The 27,736-nt window shown below is 39.9% G+C and overlaps 1 protein-coding gene across 1 annotated transcript; it reads right to left on the minus strand.

The window, feature by feature from the left end:
* Positions 1 to 205: 205 nt before the first annotated feature.
* Positions 206 to 27,197, minus strand: LOC129164594 (N-terminal EF-hand calcium-binding protein 1-like). Its single transcript, XM_070547686.1, has 8 exons — positions 27,042 to 27,197; positions 21,961 to 22,082; positions 20,061 to 20,137; positions 14,942 to 14,989; positions 8,215 to 8,327; positions 4,917 to 4,994; positions 1,838 to 1,929; positions 206 to 366 (listed from the first exon to the last, which is right to left on the minus strand). The coding sequence occupies exons 1-8, from the start codon at positions 27,074 to 27,076 to the stop codon at positions 338 to 340; spliced, it is 594 nt and encodes a 197-aa protein (XP_070403787.1). The 5' UTR covers positions 27,077 to 27,197; the 3' UTR covers positions 206 to 337.
* Between the last annotated feature and the right edge of the window lie 539 nt (positions 27,198 to 27,736).

Here is a 27,736-nt window from a genome sequence, read left to right on the forward strand (position 1 = left end):
TGTCATATCACCAGATGGATCTTTGTCTGATGATGTCATTGCTTTTAGGAAATACAGCTATTTCAGGTACCACCAAACTATGAAGGAACATAGAGGTCATAAATACTAATCACCATGACTTCACAAGGGGTGTGTGTGTGTGTGTGTGTGTGTGTGTGTGTGTGTGTGTGTGTGTGTGTGTGTGTGTGAGTGAGTGAGTGAGTGAGTGAGTGAGTGAGTGAGTGAGTGAGTGAGTGAGTGAGTGAGTGAGTGAGTGAGTGAGTGAGTGAGTGAGAGAGAGAGAGAGCTTTGCTTTCACATCCATCTGTGACGATTGGTGAAAGATGCCGTTCCACGTTCAGTTGATGTTGAGGACCCACCAGGAGGCTGAAGAGCGAACAAAGAAACAGTTCATGCCTTTATCTAATTTTACAACAAGACAAATATTTGATATAATTAATATAAATAACTTATTCTTTTAGAGCTTGTTTGAAACATTTTATGTTAGGAGCATCCTTTTCAGCTCAGACTTCCAAAGACATTTTAACTGAAGAGTGGTTCCAACTTTCACAGCTTCACAGTGTCATTGAGATAAATACTAAAGACCAAGTTCACTTGTTTTTTTCAACACATTTGCAGTGGTCTTCAGTATAAATGAATGCCTTCTGAGTCAATCTCTGGGGAAAACATTCTGGCGCTCCTGTTTCAGGACCTAGAAGTGAGCTAGATGAGAGCTGAGCAGCAGACAGAATATTTTGGAGTCTTGTTTCCTTATATATGGACAACTTGCCTCTGATTGGCTAATAGCAACACAACTCTATGACTGACTGTTCACTTTTCAATGATGTTTTATCTCCACAAATAACACAAGCCTGAATGTGTTCCATCTTGTTCAGCAGTTGCTAATGTTAACAGTTAGCTTCTACTAGCTTCCCTGTCACAAGCCAAGATGGTTGAGACCATGGGGGTTTCTCAATGTTTATGTTTATGTTTATGTGCTTAGCAAGGCGCATGGCCTTGCGAGGCGATGTCTTGCTTACGAGGACACTGTCCTTCCTTGGTCAAAGAAAACGGTTAAATGGAACAGACTTGCATCATGTGACCGCAGCTTCCATGGCGGTCACGTAACGTCACGTGACACAGGAGATAACGTTATATTTAATACGTATTAGTTTCAATATAAATAAATTGTGTATATGTTTACTAAATTAAAAATATTAGTGAGTTACTACCCGCTAGCAACCAAAGCTGCAACTACTAAGCAACTAACCAACGATAGATAACTTCTTTGGACCTAAAAAAAAAAACATTTTAAATTAACTGACCTACTTTTAAACTTGAAGTTTGTCCCCGAAGTAGCTGCCGGCTTCTGATCCGCCTTCTTTTTGAAAATACCGCGGTGTATTGTGGGTAATTTTTTACCAAGGCTAGGCTACAAGACACCTCCCGTGTATCCTTGCTCAGCTAGCTAAACGGCTAACAAACGGAGAACACACGCCTCGGTAGAACATGAACATTGGAACACGTTTTGGCGGCTCCCGATGACATCTCCTAGGCAACCAGGGCGGGGCCAAGACATCAAGGCAAGGTTCCTTGGCATTGAGAAACACCCCATAAATGTTCATTTGACAACGTGACGTAAAAATTTAGTGGTTTTTCTAATCCAAACGCTTCCTCGTCTCCCTTCTCTCGGCTGCTAATACAGGAAATAAGGGTAGACGACTATTTTCATGTTCACGCTGGACATGAAACTCAGGCTGATCAATCGTAATTAAAAAAAAAGAAGTAAGAACGGTTTCTCAGTGAACCTGGCCTTTAGATGTAAATCCATATGGATCAGAGCAGCGAATGATCTCACCAGGAACAAGCATGGTAGTGATGGTCTCAGGAGTTTCCAGGAAGTCAACGTTCCCCCTCTGGAAGGTTTTACTGTAGTTGGTCTGTAGGTGACTGGATAACAGACATAAAAAGAGACAATCAAGATGCTTTATGTGGTGCTCTTCTAACACAAATCTCTTCTTGACCATTGGGGTTGGAGTGGAAGGGAATCTGCTGGTGCTACGCCTCTGAACCAGCAGAGCTGAAACAGTGTGAGGGTAAGGCAGCCTCACGGCTCCAGGGTGTGATGAAGTGATGACAGATGGTTCGTGTGACTGCCCTATTTATAATAAAAGATGTCTGACACCTATTTTAAGTGTGCATGGCCGAGTTATCCTCTAAACCGACAAGGTTTCATTATACAGCTTCTGTAGGTGTAAAAATGTTGGCTTTTTACACGTCATCAATTTTGCATCAGATGGTTTTGAAGTCCTGAAAAAAACACAACTCGAGATCTCAAATCCACCAATTCCCACATAAAAAACCTCCTGAGACGGTGAGAAAACCTTTAAAGCAGGAGTTGGAAAACTAAAACGGCAGCTTAAAACACCAGTGAGTGACAAGCTCTCTGCTGGGATGATGGACAGGAGGGAAAGTGTCCGCAGAGAGGAACTAAGCCAAGAGCAGGCGTTCATTTTTCCTGAGTTTGATCCCACGGAGATGGCTGAGCTCTGAGAAAAAGCTCTCGCTCTCACAACACCCAGCCTGAATCCTGAAAACACCTCAGTGACAAAAAATCCTTCCGTTTGGAAAAGAACAACTCTTCCTAGGATTGAGAAAGTCAGAGAGGGATGAGAGAGCAGGATCCGTCCAAAGACGAATAAGTAGATTCATATTCTATCGTTGTTATTTTAGCAGTGATGTCTCAATCCTGAAGAAAGCGTCTGATTTTTGTAGTTGTTGTGCAGATTTTTGGCACAAAATCAAGAATTTTTGAGGATACAGAAAGTTTATTGGAAAAAGGAAAAAGTCACCAAAGCTGCTAGATGCCAATATGTCAACTAAACCTGCAGGTTTAGAAGATATGATGCCCACAAGACTCGTTTAGAGATTATTTACATTTTCTGAGTTATTTGATCCAAAAGTGTGAGCTTACTACCAAGTGTTAAAAAAATCATTAAGGTGCAAAAAAATGGGAAAATTAAAAGTATAACTTGGAAATCGTGTTTTAATTAACCATCCATCATCCATTCATCTATCTATCCATTTATTTATCTATCCATCATCCATCCATCCTCCATTCATCTATCTATCCATCATCCATCCATCCATTCATCTATCTATCTATCCATCATCCATTCATCTATCCATTTATTTATCTATCCATCATCCATCCATCATCCATCCATCATCCATTCATCTATCTATCCATCATCCATCCATCCATCATCCATTCATCTACATCCATCATCCATTCATCTATCCATCCATCCATCTATCTGTCCATCATCCATTCATCTATTTATCCATCATCCATCTATCCATCATCCATCCATCATCCATCTATCCATCATCCATTCATCTATCCATCCATCCATCCTTCCACCCATCATCCATCTATCCATCATCCATCCATCATCCATTCATCTATCCATCCATCCATCCATCCATCCATCCATCCTTCCACCCATCATCCATCTATCCATCATCCATCCATACATCATCATTTTAATTAACCATCCATCATCCATTCATCTATCTATCCATCATCCATTCATCCATCATCCATCCATCCATCCATCATCTATCTATCCATCCATCATCCATTCATCTATCTATCCATCATCCATTCATCCATCCATCCATCATCTATCCATCTATCTATCTATCCATTATCCATTCATCCATCTATCCATCCATCCATCATCCATTCATCTATCTATCTATCTATCCATCATCCATCCATCCATCCTTCCACCCATCAATCAATCATCATCCATACATCATCCCTCCATTGTCCTCCCATCTATCTATCCATCATCCATTCATCTATCCATCCATCCATCTATCTATCCATCATCCATCCATCCATCCATCCATCCATCCATCCATCCATCTATCCATCCATCCATCCATCCATCCATCCATTCAGCATCTATCTATCTATCTATCTATCTATCTATCTATCTATCTATCTATCTATCTATCTATCTATCTATCTATCTATCTATCTATCTATCTATCTATCTATCTATCTATCTATCTATCTATCTATCTATCTATCTATCTATCTATCTATCTATCTATCTATCAGCAAGGGTTAAAATATGTATAAATTAAGGTAATAAATAATGTTTATTTGTTTATTTATTTATTCAAATATCTCTGTATTTTTAGTTTAGTGTTTCTATAATGAACCCTTTGATTCCAACTGATATTTACTCCACATACTCCTAGGTTTCTCTGACCTCTATCTCTTTAACAGGATTAGTACGTTCCTCAAACTTCCACCATTAAATTCTGTACAAGTCTTCTGCCTCCTTGTGGAATACCTCAGTACTGCAGTAGATAAATGCAATCGTATTTTGTCATTACTTTTGTCATATATTTACCTAATAGTGTTTTCAGTGATTATATAATTATTTTATTATTGACATTTGAAAAAAAAATCTGATTGTTTTGCTTTTGAAAAATTCATGCTCCCATAAAATAAAGTGTTTGACCTAAGGCAGGGGTGGGGAACCCTGGTCCATCAAGGGCCGGTATCCAGCACATTTTACTTTTAACCCTGCTTCAACACACCTGATTTCAATCAGCAGGTAATTAACAGGTTTCTGCAGAGCCTGATGAGCTGCTGAACTGGTGAATCAACCACTGAATCAGAAGTGTTGGAGCAAAAACGTGCAGGATACCGGCCCTAAGGGGTAAATGTGCAAATTATAATAAACTCTAAAATAGGCAGTTTTGAGAAAAAATATTTTCAATCTATAAAGTTTAAACTTTTTCTTCCTGTTAAAAAGTTAGAAATACTTTCTTGCTCTTTTATTTCAAGCAAACCTTATCCTAATGAGTTCAAGCAGAACAAATTTCCTAATAATGTTCGTTTAACAGACACTCACTTCTTCCACACGTTGTTGTGCTCCCAGAATTCATAGAGGATGAAGCGTGACTCATTTGCCAGTCGCTGAACTGCGATGCTGAAAAATAAAACCAGAGAGCGAGAGAGTCAAACAGTGGCTAATCAGCGTGCTGCCTCACGTTCCCCTACACAATCCTGATTTTACAGCTCAAATGTGGCCACACTACATCTGTATGTTATCGTAAACATCTGAGCTAAAACAACACAAATCTTTGGAGGAGGAGGTGATGAGGCCAAAGTGCCCTTAAGGCTGCAGGATTTCATCAAAAACCAAAGTGGCAGACAACCGAGTCAGATGGAAGACGTGTTTAGTCGCAACTGAGCAGAGGAATTATAGGGCTTGAGCTGTAAAACGAAAAGATCAAAGCAGATGTTCTCTCATCGTGGTCAGGGTGTGTCAAAAATTCGTACTTATCCTGATTTATTACGATGTTAATTTGCTCTTAATTCTAATAATTTAATTTAATTTATTTCTAAAATCACGTAAATTACACGTCTCAAGACTGCAAACGAGTCCAGGAGAATGATTTCATCAGACATTTCAGTAGAAACTTCTTAACATCAAACACATTAAAAAAATGTCTGATTTATTGATTTAACTCTAAAAAAAAAAAAAAAAATTGAAAAAGATTTAAAAAGTGAAGCTTTATTTCCTTCACTTTTTATAACAAAACTTCACTATTAAGGTATTTTAAGGTCAAATTAAATAAAGCATATATTACTTATTTAATGTAAGGCATTAATATTATATTTATCCTTTGCTTGGTTCAAAATCTGCCCACTAAAGTGAGAAATTTGCTGAATGGTGAATGGCTCCAGAAAAAGGTTTTCTTAACTTTAAGTTGAAGTTTTGTCTCAGATTAGTTTAAATTTTCTAAAAACTAGATATTTATTACTTTAATTTGAGACTTTAAAGTGCTATTTTCAAGTAAAATATGTCATTTTGTGAAGGAAAAAAACACTTAGAAGTGTATTATGTGAAATAATCACGTCTTGGTCATGGTGGAAGGAAGGTTATACCAAAACAGATTTTATTCTCAGCCGGCTGGGGGCTTGTCAGGTTTTCTCCTTTCGAAAAAAATAAAAGATAGTTACTGTTTACACTCTGAGTTTATGAGGTTGCAAATCTGCAGCACGCTAACACAGCAGTGGAGGCATTCGCAATTCAACACCAGCAGGCAAAAAGCTCCAGAGTTGCTTAAAGAACTGAAGCCAGTAAACAGGAGCGACCCAGAAGTTATTTCTTGTACCCGTAAGAAGCCACAGCATCTTTTTTCCCTCTAATATTGGATGACTGAGGCTACAAGCTAACGTTGGGCTAACAATGTGTAGCGTGATGAATTGTCCACTTCTGACCTAAAAGGCCCTGCTCTGTTTCGCTCTGCTCAAAGCGAAACCAGAAGTTTCTGACACAAACCTAATCTGCATGAGATATTGCTCAAGGTCTCATGCATCTGCTTCTAAACTGTGTCTGCCTTTCCAGCTCAAGACAAAGGACTCTTTCTTTTAATAAATCAGAAGAACTCTATTTTTAATAAAGCTAATCAAACAAAGTGTTAGTCCAATAATAAAATGTGAACCAATCTGTGAAATGACAATGTTTATGATCAGTAGTTATAATAAGTAATATAACTTTAAATGTTTCCACTAGACTGATCACACGTAATGTTAAGAATCACATGACACATTTCCTTTTTCTGATCCGATCAGAGCTTTCCAGATCTGACGCGAGGCGTGGTTTTGCCGGTGCTTGGTAAATCTGTCCCTTTTTGATTCGACCGTAAATCAAAACATCCAAATTATAAAACTATGCCCACGTCATCTTTAGTTCCAGTTCAAAGCGTTCTAGAGAAGTTGTCGGAGCAGCCAATCCGTAACTTTCCTCTTCAGCCGAAAGAACCTAACAACAAGCTGGATTAAATCTGTTGATGTTCCACCTGCTGCAATGGTTCCTTTCAGAATAAAAGCTGAACCATCCCTTTTGGGTCTCGCTAGATGCCAATAAAACTGTTGTGACCCGGAAGTATCTCAAGACTGGTCTAGTCGGCAACCGCTGCTTTTCCTACCGGCTTCGGTTCCAGAGAAGGTCAAGCTTGACCTCGACATTCCTGATCTAACGGGGACTTCCGCAAAGGGTACGTAGGCCGGCAGAATGGTGTCTCAATGAGTGTTACAGTATAAATCTCCAAACCAAGGCTTAGCGCAAAACATCATCTTCACTCCCATCAGAACTAATCGTTTCTCCGGATCTGCTGGTTCTGAACATATTCACACAGACACCGTTCTCAGTCTTACTTCACCTTAGTTACACCAAACATTTAGTGTTTAAAGTTAGTCTAGTTTTAATTTGTTTAGTAATAAATCTTTAAACTTTTAAAACTTGACTCACTCTCTTTTCTTGAAGTTAATACGGAGTGTTGCTCAATCCCTGCAATAAAAAGATCCGTTCTTCTGATTAAATTTACTTAAAGATCCATTAAGGTGATATTTCATACTTCGTGATATTTCACGTTTTATGGTTTCTAATTAAATGTAGGAACCTCTTCTCTACAAATGCTAACAATCAATCAGAAGCAAATAGTTGGCTCTAAAAGTATCTCAAGCTACTTTTTCAATGACCAAACACTATATATTTAAGTGAAATGTATTGTGAAATGAATAATGAGTCAATCATCATGTTTTACTTCCTTAAATGAGTCTCTCAGAACTATAACGGCAAGCTAACAGCAAGACGACAAACAGCCACACTTCCTTTAAGGCCGGAGGCAAGCTACAGTAGTAAGTGTAGTAAGTACTCCCTACCGTAAAATACCCAAGAGTGCTAATACTTGACATGACAATATATTTATTTATGTATCAACTTACTGTGTATGACTAATCTTTGCTTATCATCTAGAATTTTTTTGTGCTGACCCGTAACCAACAACCATGAAACACGGAACGGCAGTGAGAAAAGGGACACTTTTGCTGAAAAATGGACTGCAGTAACCACATTTGACCACAGGATGTCATTCTTACACATTGCACCTTCAAAATTAAATCCTGATCATATTCTATGCTTCCACTCATAAACCTGCAGGTGGTTGATAATTAAAAAAATTGATAAAACTGTTTTGATTTGAGAGTTTCTCTATTTAGAAAAGCTTTTGTCAGAAACATATTTTTAAATAAGATCTCAAAAGATATTGCATGAGTTACTTTCTACTCTTCTATAATAACATACGTTATAAAGACAATAACAGATGACGTAAACAGTAAAAATAAAGAAATGAACCAACTGTAGACATCCCGTCTGTGCGCAGGCGCACTCCATGTACTGCCGGAGAGCCAAACGAAACTCCTCCAGCTCCTCCTCCAACACAGAGAGCTGCCGTTGGACTATTAAGATGTGCTGTAAGCGCGCGCACACACACACACACGAACATTCAGAAGGTCAGAATTAGCCTCTGGTATAAAGAGAGCATGCAGGGTTCTTTGGAGCGTTCAGAAATTCTCTGGCAGAACAAAACATTCAAAAGGAACAAAGGTAAAGTTTCTTTCGTCTGACTGGTGGAGAGGTGTTACAATTCATCCCCCCATGAAATAAGTGTTTGGTTTAATGGTAACAGGAAGTGAGTGGTCCGCCTGCTGGCTATGAGCAGGGTGTCCGCGGGGTTTTAAAAAGTATTAAAAAGTGATAAATAAAAATAGTCAAATTTAAGGCCATTAAAAGTGTTAAATTTGGTCTCAGAGGTATTATTTTTTCCAAATTAGGTATTATTTTTTTCAGACTATCAGGTGTCATATTCTGAACATCGACATAGAAATATATTCCGAATGAAATGTTTTGAACGATTATAAAAATAAAACAAGCCGATTATTTGCTCCTCCCACTTGAGCTGCCCTGAGTTACAAATGAAGCGCTCCGTTGCCAACTTAGCGACTTTGACGCTATTTCTAGCAGCTTTTCAGACCCCCTTCTTGACTTTTTAAATCTTAAAAGTACCTAGCGAACACCTCAGAAACATCTCTGGTAACCCTTAGCTACTTTCTGGATAACTGTCGACGACATTTCCTGCAGGTTAGCTAAACACTCCGTCTGCACTCCGTACCGTTCTTCAGGACATTAGGAAAGGGAATGATGTAGTGATGTGTCGGTCGCTAAAGAAAAAGCTCTCGGAGCCGGCTCCTTGTTGGATTAACCAGAGTGAGTGACACACACACCGTACCTGCGGGCTTCTGAGCCACTAAAAACGGCTAAATGTGCGCGTGCGGCGTGCTAAACACACGTGCAGCTTGCCCCCGATTGCTGTGAGACCGGGTTGGTGGGTGGGGGGTGCAGCTGTGGTTGGGACAATTATTACATTAACTGATGGACTTGTAAATAAATAGTTTATAAATAAGGTAGAAATAAGTTCCTCACGTTGATAACTAACCTCTCTGAGGACGCGGTGCTAGTGCATGCTCCTACAGCACCTTGACACGACTCAATAAATATTATGCAACATTTTGTGAACATCAATTTATTTGCATGTATTTGTTATAAATGCCACTGTATAATTCTTGTTGTCAATATTTGCAAGATATTGGTATTTGGGTCTGTACTGGTTAGACTCAAATGAGTTAAACCAAGGTCTATAGCCCTTGGGTCATAGACTATGAGCTATAAGTATATTGGTCTTTTTATACTGGGAATCAGGAGTTATTTTAGTGATCATCTTGTTTCTTGTTTATTTTTGCCCTGATTGTGCCCTGAGCAGTTTTATGACTGAATAAAAATAAATAAAAAAATCTACATAAATTGAAAAATCGTCTTAAATAATCGAGATCTCAATTTCAGTCACCATAATCGTGATTATTGTTTTTGCCATAATCGAGCAGCCCTACTTTAGCATATCCGGTCACATAATGATGACGTCATATTCAGTGGTCGTTGTGCATCATTTCAGGCCTCGTGGTCAACTGTCTGAACCGCTGAACAGAAGTGCCTGGCTTATTTTCTAAGTAAAATAAATATGTGCAATACGTTGTCAACATCAGTGAGTCTCTAAGTCTATTCTTTTTGTATGTTATATATGTTAAAATACGTGTAAATAGGTCGCTGATTAACACTTGCAATTTAGTGTTGTGATGGTTTTAAAAAAATTCTGAAGGTAGTAAAAAAAAGTAGTAAATTTTACTTAAGGATTGCTGTATATACCCTGTATGAGGTAAACAGTGTCCGTTAATGAGGGTGAGTCTTCTGGAGATGCAGTGATGAAAACATTACTGTGTGTGTGAGTCCGAAGCTCGAGGACACTTACTCTGTACCTAATTTAGGAGAAAGACATAAACGTATGTTGATAAACACTATCAGGTCATTATCAGGATTTTTTTGGGGGGGGGGGGGGCAATTTATTCCAAGTGATACGCGCTTTTAAGCTAATTACATATTGATTAATCCACACAGATGTCTGCATCAATTTCGTAGTGAGACAACTGAGACTTGCAAATAGTTTTCACACTGATCCGTTGGCCTCCGCATCATTTCTTGCAAAGTTTTATCCTGTTTTCCCCAAACAAATGCCAATAGTCATGTTTCAACTATAAAAATTCAGATACATTTCTTGAAGGGGGAAGCGGACGGGAAAATACATTGGCTCTGTCATCTCAGTCATTGTGTATCCATAGCAAATCGGCTCTTTCAGGGACATCAGCATAATGCAACAGTTTTGGCAGTGATCATCCATCCATCCATCCATTCATTTATTTTTGTCCGCTTATCTGGAGTTGGTCATGGGGACAGTAGCCAAAGTCGAGGGGTCCATACTTTCCTCTCCCCAGCCACTTGGGCCAGCTCCTCCGGGGGAATCCGAAGGTGTTCCCTCGCCAGGTGAGAGAGACATAGTCCCTCCACCGTGTCCTGGGTCTACCTTTAGTCCTCCTCCCGGCTGGACGTGACAGGAAAACCTCACCAGGGAGGCGTTCAGGAGGCATCCTGACCAGATGCCCGAGCCACCTCAACTGGCTCCTCTCGATGTGCATGAGCAGCAAATCTACTCTAAGCCCCTCCCGGATGGCTGAGCTTCTCACCCTATCTCTAAGGGAGAGCCCAGCCACTCTGTGGAGAAAACTCATTTCGGCTGCTTGTATCCGTGATCTTGTTCTTCGGTCACTACCCAAAGCTCATGACCATAGGTGAGAGTAGGAATGTAGATCGACCGGTAAATCGAAAGCTTCACCTTCTGACTCAGCTCTCTCTTCACCACAACAGACCGGTACAACGCCCACATCTCTGCAGATGCAGCACCAATCCGCCTATCGATCTCAAGCTCCAGTTTTCCCTCACTCGTGAACAAGACCCCGAGATACTTAAACTCCTCCACTTGGGGCAGGACCTCATCCCTGACCCGGAGAAGGCATTCTACCCTTTTCCGAATCAAGACCACGGTCTCAGATTTAGAGGAGCTGATTCTCATCCCAGCTGCTTCACACTCGGCTGCAAACCGCTCCAGCAAAAGCTGAAGATCACGTTCTGATGAAGCCAACAGGACCACATCATCTGCAAAAAGCAGAGACCTGATCCTCAGGCCACCAAAACGGATGCCCTCCACACCTTGGCTGCGCCTAGAAATCCTGTCCATAAAGGTTATGAACAGAATCTGTGACAAAGGGCAGCCTTGGTGGAGTCCAACTCTCACTGGGAACGAGCCCGACTTACTGCCGGCAATGCGGACCAAGCTCTCACACCGGTCATACAGGGACCTAACAGCCCGTATCAGAGGGGCTGTTACCCCATACTCCCGGAGTACCCCCCACAGGGACCCCTGAGGGACCCAGTCAAACCCTCTCCAAATCCACAAAGTACATGTAGACTGGTTGGGCAATTTCCCACGCACCCTCCAGGATCTCCCTAAGGGTATAGAGCTGGTCCAGTGTTCCACGGACAGGATGAAAACCACATTGCTCCTCCTGAATCTGAGGTTCAACAATCTGATGTACCCTCCTCTCCTGAACCCCTGAATAGACCTTACCAGGAAGGCTCAGGAGTCTGATCCCCCTGAAGTTGGAACACACCCTGTGGTCCCCCTTTTTAAATAAGGGAACCACCACCCTGGTCTGCCAGTCCAGTGGGACTGCCCTCGATGTCCACGCGATATTGCAGAACCAACACAGCCCCACAACATCCAGAGCCTTAAGGAACTCCGAGCAGATCTCATCCACCCCCAGAGCCTTGCCACAGAGGAGCTTTTTAATCACCTCAGTGACCTGAGCACCAGAGATTTGAGAGGCCATCCCAAAGTCCCCAGACCCTGCTTCCTCACTGGAAGACATGTCGGTGGGATTGAGGAGGTCTTCGAAGTATTCTGCCCACCGATCCACAACGTCCTGAGTAGAGGTCAGCAGCACACCGTCCCCACTATAGATAGTGTTAGTAGCGCACTGCTTTCCCCTCCCCTGAGGCGTGGGATGGTGGACCAGAATCTCCTCGAAGTCGTACGGAAGTCTTGCTCCATGATCTCACCAAACTCTTCCCTGGAGGAGCTGGCCCAAGGGATCACCAACTTTTGAAAAGTTTCATTTTGTCAAAAAAAAAAAAAAAGTTGTAATTTTATCTATTTAGGGGACCGGGAGCTCGGCTGTGTGACGTAAAAAGTGACATTCAACGATCAGACGATTACAGGATTATATTTTATTACTGGCTTTGCATGTTTTATATTATTATATTTTAGCACAGTTTCATTATTTAGTAATATTATTTTACTGTCCATATGATTTTATTATCTTACTTTTGTCATTTATATTAGCTCTTTTATTTTCATATTTTTACTCATTTTAATCCCGTGTTTTCTCTGTGGGGGCCCTCTGCCCCAGGGGCAGTGGTCGACTGTTGCTTCCTGGGCGCTCTATAGGTAGTGTTTAAGTGGAGGTGTATGCACCCCCTCCTCTGAGCGCCCTGACTTAGTTGCTGTGGAAGACCTGATGCTGCCGGGGCAGATGGCTCCTCTGATGGTGTTTCCTTGCCTTACCTTACTTGGCTCATCTGGATTCAGCCGAATATAAATTTTTACTGATGTGATTTTGTGTGTGTGTGTGTGTGTGTGTGTGTGTGTGTGTGTCTGTGTGTGTGTGTGTGTCTGTTAATGTTTTAAAACTGTAATGGGAATTTGGGGTCGTTTTAATTCTGTAAAGCACTTTGAGTCGCACTTTGCTTGAAAATCGCTTTATAAATCAAATCTGATTGATTGGTTGATTGATTGATTGATTAATTGACGAAGCACTGTTTTTTAATGGCGCTCTGTAGAGACGACAAAGCAGCATAAATCACGCAGTTCTGAGGGGATTTCTGATGCATTTTTTGGCGTTGGGAGTTTAAAAATTGTGATTTTAAAGATGCATCAATGCTGCTTATTTTATTTTTCTTCCATTCTGCTTCACTAGCAACTCTTCCAGTTTTACAAATGTTGGTTGTTTGGTGATGCCTACTGATATCATTTCCTATTGAGTTACAACCAATCACCATGAGTTAACCACAAGTCCCGCCCAGCGACTCTACCAGGAAATTGCTGAGTGCATACTCTAGTTCAGATATTTGTTTGGACCCTAAAACAGTCTTATCAGGCTGGCCCGATGAAATGGAGACATGTATGTCACAAACGTCCGGTAAATTACCCGGAGGTTCTGGCAACGGGCCCTTTCTCTTTCTAGGAAGGAACTAGTTAAGAGTGGATTCAGCAGTGCTCCAAGACGAATTTCAACTCTTTAGGAATACATGTTGAATTTGGTCATACTGCAGTCTAAACACCTGCTTGTATTTTGCTGACAGAATCCATCTGAATTAACTTTTGCTAAATTTTCTGGGCGATGTGTGTCTGTTGAGATCTCTGCTATCGATACGGCTTTTGGTTCTAGTTTGGTGCCCCTTTTAAAAAAAGAAGCATAACTTGAGCAGTGAAACATTTCATTTTCCCACTGTCATCTTTTATTACGGTGTGCATGATGTTGCTGCATCAATACCACTGCGGACATTTTAATGACAATCTCAGAAAGGATTCACTGGATAAATGTCCAACCAACTGTTGGGACCAGTCCCATTCAAGATGGCTTCCACAGCTAATGGATGATACCGAGCACAAAAAGCCCTAAAATTCAACCGATTTTACAGATAATGAACCATCATTTCACTTGTTTGAAGCAGAGAGTCAACGAATTGCTTGAGATTTTGCAATATTCCGTAACTCGACTAAAACAACCTAATCAGTTGTCAACAGAAATTTAAACTTTTATAAAGAATCCTAGAATTTTAATTTGATGATATACAGTTTATTTTAAATGAAAGAGTTATTTATTTTTTGCCATTAGCTCGGAAAAGATTAGAATTTTAGTTTAAACCAAACTTTAGCGGCGTATTGTGTCTATTTCATGATTTTCAACAAACCTGTTTGGTTTAGCAACATCACATCAGTCTTTCAGGTTTTTTTTTTTTTTTTTTTTTTTTTACCAGTATTTAAAAGTTAGAAATGCTGAATTGTCTCTTTACTGAAAAATCTGTCAAAATAACACCAACGTTGTAAAAATCCATATTTGGGACTAAATCATGCCACGTTATCCTGTTTGTTTATCCAGCTGATGTGAGATTTGTGTTCTCAGCTCTGAAGTGAGTGACACGAATCTTGATTGGTACCAACAACAAAGTGTTTTTACCTCGGCATTTGCAGCTAGTGCATACCTGCGCACATTGTGCATCATTGAAAATAAATCCCACCTAATCACAAGCCTGGAGGATATTTCTAAAGCAATAAATTCATGTGTGGTTCTTGTCTGACAATCTACAACTCAATATCAAGTCCAAACCGGACAGATTGAGGGTGCAAAATAGAGCGAGGAACGCTCCTGATAACTTTAAACTGTGTTGTTGCTATGACGACCACCGTCTATGCATTGTCAGCGTGGCTTCCTTGCCGGTGCTACTGTGTGATGGGAGTAATCCGCAGTGTGGTCACTGCAGCAGACAAGTGCATGGTGAATAAATGTCAACAAACTAACCGATTTGCTCTCGATGACTTCATCCTCGAAGGGCTCCAGACGAATCTCCTGCAAACACAGAAAAGGCGTTTCTTATTCCAATGAAAGTTTGAATCTAGTGCAAATTAAAGTTTTTGGAGACATTAAACTGAAATTATAGGAACAATACAACAAGAAGCTGAATGTTGTTTTCTTTCCTTTCTTAATCAATTTTTATTCTTCTTTGCTCCTTTTGTGAATCTTATTTGCTGATGTGACACTGCTGAGAGACAGTAAAGGGATTTTCTATTCTGTATTCAGAGAGTACAGACGCTTTTTTCTCAGCTACCTTATCGGCTTCCCCAAGGCTCTTGTCCCGTCTGCCTACAGAGCACTTCTCTGCATTTCTCCTGAAACCACTACTCTTTTGGAAATATGGACTTAATTAACTGGTCATTCAACGCGATTGACAACATTTTTTCTACGATGAGAACGGAGAAGGGGGCTCCCACCTGTCCCGAGGGGACATTCGCATCGGGATATGCACTCGATTCTTGGGAGGTCTGGCGGATCATGTGCCTCTCTCAGTTGTCCATCGAGGACGTGGAAGATTTGTGGATGTTCGGCCTGATGATCACTGGATTTCTTCTGATTGGAGTGGGAGGATATCTGGTTTTCTGGAAATTTGGGTAGACGGGAGCGATTGGAGTGCGACCCGTACCCATGGAATGTGCCGCTCGGGCGGTGACCTCACAGACTGGGACGTTACTCGAGGTGAACCGTAAGCTGGGTAATGTCCTCGCGGCGTTGCTTGTTTTAGTACGCAAGATGGAAGTCATCTCGGAGAGGGTCACCGGACGATGTGGAGATGTTTAGAACACATAAAATTGGCTTCACGGTGGACAAGAATGACCACTTAATAGACTCCAAGGAAGAGAGGAAAATTATCTCTGCCTGTCCCAAACAAAGTCATGTTTATCCTTATCTGACGCCATAGCAGCCTCTCAAGGCTGCTTCAACACACCCCCACGAAAGGAGGAATGCCGACAGATGCTGTGTCCCGACCTTCACCCTCTTCCTTCAGATTGAGACGTCTGCGGGAAACTCAGTGTGCTCTCTGTTCCTTATCTCTCCCTCCCACCTGTTGGTCTGCAACTGGTTGATGCGCCGTACCGGTAGCTCCCATTGGAGGCTTCAGGATCCCCACCCATCCCCGCCTCCCCATTGGACTCTGATGTTTGTGTGTGTGCTGTTTGTGCTTCTAAGTCAGGGAGTTTTCTTTGTATAATAGAGTTACTCCCCGCTGGGTCTAACTCTGCTATGCCTTTTTTTTACCTTACCCCCAATTATCCTCATGTAACACCCTTTTCATCTATCTATTAAGGTAGCGCGACTCATGTTGCGAATGACCGCAGTCACCAATTCTTGTCATGTGTCTTACCCATGTATGTCTGATCTCTGAATTGTGTGCACTGAAACTCAATTTCGTTTCTCTGTATGTCCTGCACATGTGGTAGAAATGACAATAAAAACAACTTTGACTTTGATGGTTTTTATTCAACTATTTGATATTTTTTAAATTATTCTGAATTAGGTATATTTTTAAATATCTATTTAAGGTGCATGATTGGTTATTGTGTGAGGTTTCTCTGTTAGATATTGCATCTACTGGTGTGTGCTTCTGCTCCATAAATGTGCACATTTTTGCACATAAGAATTAACATTTCAAAATAATTTTTGTAACAAATGCATCAGTTTTACGCATCTGACAAATGTGTGAGTTTATTTTTCTACTAAATACAGGGTAAACAATGAGATATCCACCCTCTAAAAGTCAAGCAACAACCGTCAAAAAGACACAAAAAAGTTACAAAAATTTGTGTTTTTAGCATTTTTTTTTCTTAAATTAGGGCAAAGGTTTAGCAATTTCACTCAAAAATTTAAATATAGAACAAAACAAGCAAATAGAAACAAAAAGGAACTAGAACTGCAAGCAGTTAGCAACAGGTTCCAAGCCAACCAGCGCCAGTCCCCCACCCGGCCTCGCCCTCGCCATTCCTCACGTGGCCCCGCTCCAAAAACACGTTCTCCTGCCGGCGTCCCTTCAGCTCACTTCAACCGGTGCAATGAAAGGAACACTCAGGATAACTCATAGAACCTTTTGCGGAGCCTATAGGAAAATCTTTCATAGGCATGGCCGACTTCTCAATCGTGATTACAATCGAATTCCATTGTTTAATTTTTAAAGACCGTGAAGATTTAGTTTATGTTTATGTTTATTTATTTGGCAGACGCTTTTATCCAAAGCGACTTACAATTTTTAACCTATAGGGCATGTTGTGATCTGTGGGGGAAACCGGAGTACCCGGAGGAAACCCACGCATGCATGGGGAGAACATGCAACTCCACGCAGAAAGGCCGCAGCTGAGTTTCGAACCTGCAACCTTCGTGCTGCGAGGCAACAGTGCTAACCACTGCACCACCATGCAGCCCAAGTTAGTGAAGTTAGTGAAGTCATGTGCTGCATGGGACAGCATTAGCTCAGGAGGTAGAGCAGGTTGTAAAGTAATCGGAAGGTTGAAGGATCGATCCAATCTCTGACCAGAGAATACTGCCTCGCCTTTCGGTGGACCCCAGGGAAGCTGTGGCTACATTGTAGCTCATTCCCACTAGTGTGTGACTGTGTGTGTGAATGGATGAAAGAATCCTGCAGGCGTCATGTCAGCTCTCTAAACCGGCAGAATGAAATGAACAGTCAGGAAATCTCCTTGAACCTTTTGTACAGCCTATAGGAAAATCTTTCACAGACATCGGTAACATCTCGATTCCTACAACAATCCAGTTCCATCGTTTGATTTTTAAAGATCTTGGAGATGTAGTTAATTAAGTCATGTGCTGCATGGGACAGCAGTAGCTCAGGAGTTGGAGGGGGTTTTCCAGTAATCGGAAGGTTGAAGGATCGATCCAATCTCTGACCAGAGAATACTGCCTTGCCTCTCAGTGCGCCCCAGGGCAGCTGTGGATTCCCACTAGTGTGTGACTGTGTGTGTGAATGGCTGAAGGACTGATTGTGTTATGCGCCTTGGAGGGTTGTTGAACCCTCCTACAAAGGCGCTGTACAAATACAGGCCATTTACCATTTCAATATTACAGACAATGTTTATTAAATTCATTAAAAATGTATTCTTTTTAAATACATTTCCAAAATATTCTTGGATCATCATGGGGTCATGAGAAATCAGGTTTAGTCATTTTATTGTTTCTAAATTAAATACTTTTTAATTTAAAAAATATATTGAAATTCATAAATAAACTGACCGAAACAAAAACTTTATTATAAAATCCATATTTGATCTAAAGATTACCGAACAATAATCTATACTTCAACAGTATATTAGGAATAATATAAATACTTGATAATGTCCCTAGATTTATTAGATTGTCAACAAAAACTATGAGTTTCATTTCGTGACTTCCTGGTCAAATGATTTTGAAAAATCCTGAAAAATCTACAAATCATCATAAAATTACCTAAATATTCTCACATGGTAATGTTAACCTGCGGAATACAATGCTGTTGTTTTTAAATCAGTAGATTCAAAGCTTTTTTGAAGAAAAATTGGTAAATATAATTATAAGGGTCACGCCCAAAATTAAAATATTCATTAAAAAAATAGTGCTACTTTATAAAATTAGTAGAAAAATCTCAGATCACCATAGGTACATGTGGGATGTTATAAATTGTTTATATTTACTATATACCTAAAAAAATTCTAACAAAAAATATTTACTTTTTTATGCAACTAAACAGAAAAACTGGAATAAAGTAAAAAAATTAATAAAAAATCTTTGCTTTTGTACAAAAATCTCAAAATATTCCCAGATTACCTTTGTGATGTGAGACTTCTGCTTATATTTTTATAAGGATCATAAAAGTTAAACTTATCTTACAAAAAAATAATATTTGCATTAGTGGCTGTCAATAAAAATAAGTCCTAATATTAAACACAAGGGGGTAATCAAATCAAGACTACATTTTATGTTTCATAAACCACCTAAGAGTGGGCATGGCCAATATAAACGACATGCAGAATCATCCAAGGATCAAGCACATATAAAGTTTTTGACTGTCGGGCCTATGGTTTGGGAGCTAGTAGCTGAAACGCATTGACCTTCGCAACAGTGCCAACTAGTGATTGCTGGTTATGAATTTTCGAATCTTAGTAACGGTCAGGATTTTCTACCAGACTGACATGTCAGATTTTTTCTGGCATTTTCAGGCTCCTGCGCCCATATGAAATTAGCGGAGAAGAATAATCCCGGAAAAATAATGAAAAATACGTACAAAAACAATAGGGTTCCCTGCCCTTTGGGCTTGGAACCCTAATTAGGTCTGCGCACTAGCACTGCAGCATGGCTAGCTGCAGAATACTAGCTATTAGCCATGGAGCTAGCTACTACTGTAGCAGAAATTCTATAAGAATTTTGATGGAACAATCATTAAATAAGAAAGTTAGTGTAAATTTGAAGATTATTTGCATAAATTGCCATTCAACTTTTGAGAAGACATTACATACCTGGCCCATTTTAAGGCTAACCAGACCTTAGCTAGACTTGATCAAAAACACTATTTTTCTTAAAAACTTTGCTGTTCTAAAAGTAACTTCAAAAGATATGAACTGTTGCTTTAAAAATAAAAATGTTCATTTTTATGTTTAGGAGATTATTTGTAGCATTTAGCAGAGTGACAAAGAGTTAGCATAAATAAAAATAGTCCATGCTAAATCATTTATTTTGAACCTGTTGCAAAATGTCCCTAACTATGAGTAATATGCTTCATGCATTTTTACTCATTGCTAAACAACCAAACACATTTTTCTGGCTGCATTCATGTATTTTCACCTCTCCCTTTACAGCAGATTGCTTCTTTCAACATGAACAGACAGCAGCTGTGCGAGTTTCAGCTGACATCTCCTGTGTGTGTGCATATGCTCATGCGTACATGTGTGGGTGGGTGTTGTTGAGCTTTGATGAATCCACAAATATGAGGTAAATTTCAGAGAATAATGTAAAGCGCAAATGGTGAAAACAAAGACTAGAGACGGAGGAAGCTGTGCAGAAAACAAGTGGTGTGAATGTTTGAGAAACGTGGTGAAATAACCTTTTGTTCTAGTCGGTCGATGAGCTTCTGCAGCCTGTTGACCTGAATTGTCCACTGACAATCTTCGTCGTAAAGACCTGAGGGGACAACAAAGGTGAACAGATGAAAGACGCCATGCATATCGACTTTATTTTAAAATACTTTTCTGCATTAATTCCCAAACTAAAAAAAGCCATTATAAACTGGGCCAGGGGAAATTTCAAGGCTTCCTTTCATGTCGTGCTGCAAACAAGCACACCAATCAATAGAAAGGCTCTGAGCCTCATAATCAGCCTGCAAAGGTTCTGCATTTGTTTCACAGAACTGCTGGCAATCACAGCTGGTGACATGTTGGGGATGTGGAATAGCAACATGCAAGAAAAAAGACTACTGTAGAAGATTGTAGATAAACATATTTGTTATTTGTTATAACTGAACCATATGCAAAACAATAAAAATGTTGACAGAGCAGAAGTGATGCATCAGTCTTCTAGACCCTTGAGTGTCATGATTATGAGTACTTTTTTAATCCATACATCTTCCAATCACACCTGAACCTCGTTAAAGTGGTACTTCACTGAAAAACAATCTTTTACTGATTATTTCTGGTTATAATGGGTCACTCTGACTTTTTCATGCAGGCTGAATATGAAAATAGTCTCCTACACCTATGTCCTGAATCAGCTACTGATGGAAAATAGACGGTGAAACTTTAGGATTAGAAAATCCTGACAGATCTACGTCACACTGTCCCTTAACATTCATGGACTCACCCTTATTGACTTTTAACAGTGAAGGCTGTTGTTGGTTTAGCATCTAGGAAACAGCAGAGAACATCTCGACTAGTAGAAGCTAACCTTTAGCATTAGCAACTCCACCACACGACAGAACTCCTCCAGGCTTGTGTTATTTATGGAGAGAAGACATCAACGTTGCAGAGCAAACAGAGTCAGTGGTAGAGTCACGTTGCTGTTGGCCAATATGAGGAGAGATGTCCAAATATCAGGAAAGGGGACTCCAAATTCAATTCAATTCAATTCAAAAATACTTTATTAATCCCAGAGGGAAATTGCCTTCAGCTCAGCTCTGCTCTAACTTGTAGTTCCTGAAACATGTGTGTCAAGTGTGTTTCCTTACTCTGACTTCCTGCTGAGTTTCAATGCCCGAGTCATGGAAATAGTTCCTTTAAAGAGTTTTAAACAAGCTACTGTTTTCCAACTGGTTTCCCATATCACTCACTGGTTTCATAAAGATGGTGTCAGTGTGTAACACATGGACAATCCCATTTACAACCCACTTTAAAGAGCAAGTCACCCCCAAATCAACGTTTTTTTTCCTGATAAACTATATAAATGTGTGTCTAATCGTGCTGTAGACACGTGTAGTCAATAGTTTTGCACTTTAGTGCATTTTAGTTAAAATTTAAATGTTCTGCCTAAAACTGTCAGTGTTGTGCCATTGTCAGGTAAAATCTCTGCACTGCATTTGAATTTAAATCTGCCATCGCTATTGGCTAAGAGGTACCCTAGAACATTAGCTGGTACCATATGATGTCACAATGTTTTTGTTAGCCTCTGTGTGTGTGTGTGTGTGTGTGTGTGTGTGTGTGTGTGTATTTGTTAGCGGCTCCGCCCTCTCGGTCTGCTAGGCAACAGCATTTGTTGCATTTTTCAAACAGGAAGTGCGAGCAGAGTAATACTCTGGTAGGGGGTGACTTGCTCTTTAAACAATTTGTTTTGCTGTAGAGGCCAAGAGAGGGACTTAGGGTAAATATAAATTATAAAAGATTACCTACTTTACATGAAACAGGCTAAGATAGTCACATGTACACATTTTTAAGTGACTTTAAAAAATTTCACCTATTCACCTATGCACCCTGGGTTTAGGGAGTTTTGGTTTGAAGTTGGCATTTTAAACCCACCTGAATTGACCAGACTGAGCAGTGGGTTGTTAGGGGAGAGGCTGTTGTTCCTCTGGAGCCTCCGATTGAGGCGGCGACCCGACAGCTGGATGGACAAAACTTCTGGCTTCAAAGGGCCTTGTCTGGAGAAGGAAAAACACATTACCACTCCGAAGTTTAGAGTTGCACTAAAGCAATTTAAAACCCCTTAACTCCCTTAAAGGCTAAATCATGAAATAATTTGTAGATCCTCCACCAGAGGGCAGTAAGCTTGTGCAGGACTGGGTGTGGCAGGTTTGTGTTGAACGTACTAATCCTAATACTCCACCTTGATGTTTTGAGGCCAAATATGATGCAAATTTGAGGATAAAACCTCCTGCTTAGTTGCTTATGCACTTTGCTGTGCATATGTGTGCAGGATCTTAAACTTTATATTATCGTTCTGCCAGACTGTGGAGCTCTCCCAGCAGGTGACAGGAGCACAGAATCTAAAGCTAAGTTGTTCCAGCTGGGAATAAATTTAGTAAAAACACGGAGATGTCTGGACTTCTGCTGCTTGTTTTCTGTGTTGGGCTGACGTTGAAGCTAATGTCACTGACAAGGTGCATGTTACCACAGGGTGACATCACCTTAGATTCATCTTACTACTGTCATGTTCTTCTGTCCTGTTCTTTGAAAACACTGCAGGGATTCTGAGAGGGAACAATGAATATTTTAATCCACGTGCTTGTGCTCGTGATGCTTATTTTTAGTGTTTTTAGTTCTGAGGACAAGCTTTCTTCAAATCCCCCCTTTTGTTTACATGTGGTTTTAGATTTAGTTTTAGTTTTAATTTGGGATTCACTTTTTTATACAAACAGATTTTGAAGTTAGAAACAAAGATTAAATGTTGAAAATATAAGATTTTATTTTATTTATTTATTTATTTATTTACTTAATAAACAAAATCATTGTTTTAAACAGAAATTTCTATTTGCTCGTTTGTTTGCTGATCTGAAACATTTAAATGTGACAAAGAAAAGCAAAAGCTGAAAAACTCCTTACTTTACCACATCACTTAAAATATGACAATTAAGAAAATGTTAAAATGTATTGGAAAAAGATCATTTTTAGGAAAATTCTAACATTTTATGAGACTGAATCTATTTAAAGAGCAAGCCACCCCCTACCAGAGTCTAACTCCACTCCAATTTCTTGTTTGAAAAATGCTCCACAAGGAGGTGTTGCCTCTTGGCAGACTGAGAGGGCGAAGCCACTAGAACAAATACACACACACACACACACACACACACACACAGGCTCACAGCGACATTGTGACATCATAATGTACCAGCTAACATCATAGGGTACCTCTTAGCCAATTGCGATGGCAGATTTAAAATCAAATGTAGTGCAATTTTTTACCTGAAGAGGGCGTAACACTGACAGTTTTAGGCAGAATATTTGAATTTTAACTAAGATGCACTAAAGTTCCAATTTATTGACTACACACGTCTACAGCCCGATTAGACACTCATTTATATAGTTTATCAGCAAAAAAAAGGTGATCTGGGGGACTTGCTCTTTAACAGTACGACTACAGCATTCTCTTTACATTCAACCTGTTTAATCAAATTAATTACATTGCCTAGTTAGGTATTAAACAGGACATATAGTGACTTTTTTCTTAAGGTTTAAAAGTTCTATGACCTACACAAAACATGTTTATGAAGTTTTTTCTCTCTAGCATAGAGCTATTTCAGCAGTTTTACTCTTGATATTTTCAGTATCTTCCAGAATGAGTCATTTCAGGGCTCTGTCACTCAAAGAAAACAAGCTGGAACTGGCCACGCCCACCCATCCCCGCTCAGGCTGATAAATAGAGAAGCTCAGATATCTAGGAGGGATTCATAGTAGAACCGCCACTCCTCCTGCAACTCTCTTTTGCACGTGAGAGGTGGTTCTATTCTAATTTCCCCGTTTGTGACATCACAAATTGGGACTTTTTGAAACAGCTTGTTTTAGGCACACAAGTCCTTAAACCAAACACTGACAGAAAATGTATGGATATTCTTTTATGTTTGGAGCGTTTATAGAGGCAGTAGAGACCCACATGGCAGCACGAAAGGATGTTAAAAGTGAGTTTTGCATAATATGTCCCCTTTAATAATCTAATGACACTAAGACAGAAATGCTCTCCCCGGTGATTTTGTTAAGCGGCATATGAAACCACTTATAGTAGCATGATTCTAAATGCTCACTTGGCACCCTGCAGGATTGCAGGTGGGTGCGAGCTTGGGGGATTTCTAGGTCTGTCTGACTCACATTTTCAGCTGCAAATCAACTTTAATCGCTAAAACTATCAACTAAAAAAGGAAGGGAAGGGAAAAGGTGTCAGGCTATAATTATAAGAGCGCTAGGACTAAGCTATCCATGGGATGCCTCTGAAACAATCAATAACCGTTGGAAGTTCAGAGCAGAAGTGATAACAACAATGAGAACAAATATGAGTTTTTCCTTTTGACCAAAGTCTCTTAAAGTAAAAGCCAGCAGAGGAACAAACAGATGTTTTGATGTTTACGCACTGATAACAATCAAATGCTTGAGGGGGAATTTCTCAAGAACGAAAGATGCAGGAAGAGAAGGAGGGTCTGCTAACAGTAAATGACACTTGTGTGGAAATGTAGTTGAGGAAAGAGAAATGGATCAAATTTAGGAGGTGAGACAGAAAGAAAGTAAACAGAATCAGGAAAAATCTCCAGAATCTTCATTTAAATGCAAAGACGTGAAACTTGAGTCACTTTCTAAGCGAAATAGTAGTCATTCCTCTTTCACATCTAATGGGTGCAGAGATTATTATCATTATTTCAATCAGATCAGCTTTGTTTAATTGTACGCCAGTGAGCCCTTCATGATCTGTTCAGCAAGAGGGGAAAAGAGTTTGATTTTTTTCTTATTAACAGAAAATCGCAGCTTGAATCCATGCAGATGAAAAGCTGCTGAAAAGCCAGTGCGTCATTCCCCCCGTCATAAAAATACACCATGCTTCAAATAAACTCGGACGTAAACCTGCAGGGGGGTTCGCACACATATTTTCCATGTATGAAATTTGTGCATGCGTGCACCGGGTGAGTCACCGCCATCGTTAATGACCTGAGCGCACCGGGGGCATGTAGGGAGGTCTGAACGCAGACCCAGGATGATGAAGAACGGAGGCCGGAACAAACGCTACCTTGTGAGAATAAAAAGCCTCATCAGTGCTGCACTCGTCTCACACAGCCAGAGAGGTGCTCATTAGCCCTCGGTGCATCACGAATACGCTAATTATGACCAAACAATGGCACAACTCCTTTATCAGCCTTTCATGTCGATTCTCTTTTATTTTCAAGCCTTTGATGAATTCAGAAAGCATGTGGACGTTTAAATATTTTGCAATAACCATCAACATTTAAAGTAACTAGACATCCAAACGGCACATGAACCATGAAAACAAACAAATGACTGCCCCCTAGTGGCTGGCTGCAGTACAAGTATTTAGCCCCGCCCCCTCCATGTAAACACGTGACCTTTTTTGATCGCGTTGCTCTCACCTTGGTTCAGACACTAATTTTTCTAAGATGTAATTAATAACTTGAGTCTAGGTGAGTATTTGGGAGGTTCAGCTCCACTTTCAGGTTTCAAAGTTATAACAAGAGCCGTTTTTACAAAACAATGACGTCAATTTGCCACAACGATGAAGCTGTATCATTACTGAATTATTACTACCAAGCGAGGTGGAACGATTGCTGCTAAATTTGCACATCGCCATGCCGGCATGGCGCATTTATAAGACACACCGTTGCAATAATATTATGCCGTTTTGCCGGCTTGGTGTGTCTAAAAAGGGCTAAAATGGCATCTTTATAGAAGGTATCACTTTTGTAGAGTCAATGTTGTAAATTGTCATTAATATTGTAATATAGCTCAATGTTCTAACTCTATTTTAATTTTTTTATCCTTATAAAGATCTTAAAATCAGATTTTTAGTTTTTTTTCCCTCCCAAAATAACATCAAAGAAAATTTACCACCAAAAATCAGTCCTAAACTGTTCCGTTTTATTTATTTTTTTTTTTTTGTAAATAGGAGTTTTGGTTGAGTCTATACAGAAATTATTTCAAGTTATGTTCAAATGTTGGCTGATTTTTCTAATGAATAGCCCTCACTCATCAAAATGAAACAGGAAATGGATGCAGCAAGCATTTAGTTTTAGGATTTTCACCAGAAAATCATCTGTCGTGCAAGACCATAAGCACTTCAGTGAGAAAGGATGCTGTTGTCACCAGAATGCAACACAATAAATAAAGTTCAAATGAATATGTTATGTATTTTTCCATATTTTTGGAAAGCCAGACACTAATTGAATTGTTTTGAAGGTGTGATTTAGTGACATCTAGCAGTCAAGTTTTATATTAAAACCAAATGAATCCCTGAATCAATTAAAAATGTAAATTTAGAAATTTTTACAACAAATAAACAAATACAGAAACAAGGCCCTGTTCCAAAACTATTTGTTAATTTGAAAAGACGGCAGCCTGTTAGGACATGAGAACAGCTCATCTGGGGGTAATCAAACACTGTTTTCCAATTTACCCCAATCAAAGTGTTGGTCTTAATATCATTAATATTAATATTTTGGCAGCACTGTCATCTCTAAATGCTACCCACATTAGGCCAGAATAAATGAATAAACAAATGTGTTTTTGTATGTTCTGCTGATTAGTCAGCTTTTTATTCATTAAAGTTGTCTTTCTTGGTGTCGTTCTCCTTATTGTGTGTAATTTTCCTAATGAGCTCTTTAGAATTCATCTTTTCTCCACAGGAAGAGGATTAAATAAGTAATTAGTCAGATGAATCTGGTGGATTTAGGAAAGACCCGGGTGGTTTTAACAAGCAGTGCTGGCATTTCGGACAAAAGCATCATTCATATTCCAAGATCCAGTGTACATTTTGTTCAAGTTTCACAGACGTGTGTGTGTGTGTGTGTGTGTGTGTGTGTGTGTGTGTGTGTGTGTGTGTGTGTGTGTGTGTGTGTGTGTGTGTGCGTGCTTATTAAGAGTGAAGGACCAGAGAGATTTGCACTTACTTCTCTTGGCGCGTCTGCTCGGCTGTGGTTTCCATGGCACACTCCAGCGAGCTTTGAAGCGAATGAAGCTGATTGGTTGTCTCTTTTAGCAGGAAGTGGGTCACAAACTGCTCCAGGTGGGTGGACTCCTGATAATCCTGTCAATCAAGGTGGGGATGCAGAGGGGGAGGAGGGGGGGGGGGGGCAAGTTGGTGTGGGACGAACAATAAAGAGAAGCTGTGACAGGTTTCACATGCCACTCGAGAGTCACTAAGTCTGCCCACAGGAATATTCCGGAGAGATTACGCAACACAGCTCCTCAAAAAAAGAATACGTGAAGTAAAAGATGGGAGGAAGATATGAACTCGTGGGTCACATCTGCTAAAATCTGCAGTTTAATCAATTATGTTAAAATAAAAAAACAATTAGCTCACTTCCCAAAATTAATTATAAGAAAATGCCGGGACTGCCTGGTTTAAATGAATGATTAAAACAATTTCAAAGGTTTGAGATATTATTGCATCATTAATCAATTTAATATTCAGGTTATCAGCATTACATGTTTCTCAGTTATCTACCATGTCCACTGATAATTATCTGTTGTCGTTCAACACAATCATTCACTCACTCACTCACTCACTCACTCACTCACACACACACACACACACACACACACACACACACACACACACACACACACACACACACACACACAC

Source organism: Nothobranchius furzeri, chromosome 19 (genome assembly GCF_043380555.1).
Source record: "Nothobranchius furzeri strain GRZ-AD chromosome 19, NfurGRZ-RIMD1, whole genome shotgun sequence".
NCBI lineage: Eukaryota > Metazoa > Chordata > Actinopteri > Cyprinodontiformes > Nothobranchiidae > Nothobranchius > Nothobranchius furzeri.

Excerpts from the sequence above, each read along its gene's own strand:
- LOC129164594 (XM_070547686.1), bottom strand. The coding sequence starts at position 27,076 with ATGGAAACCACAGCCGAGCAGACGCGCCAAGAGAA. Across the intron at positions 14,990-20,060 it reads TCGACCGACTAGAACAAAAG|GAGATTCGTCTGGAGCCCTT; the intron begins GTTATTTCACCA and ends CTGTGTTTGCAG. Across the intron at positions 367-1,837 it reads CACTACCATGCTTGTTCCTG|CCTCCTGGTGGGTCCTCAAC; the intron begins GTGAGATCATTC and ends TTCGCTCTTCAG.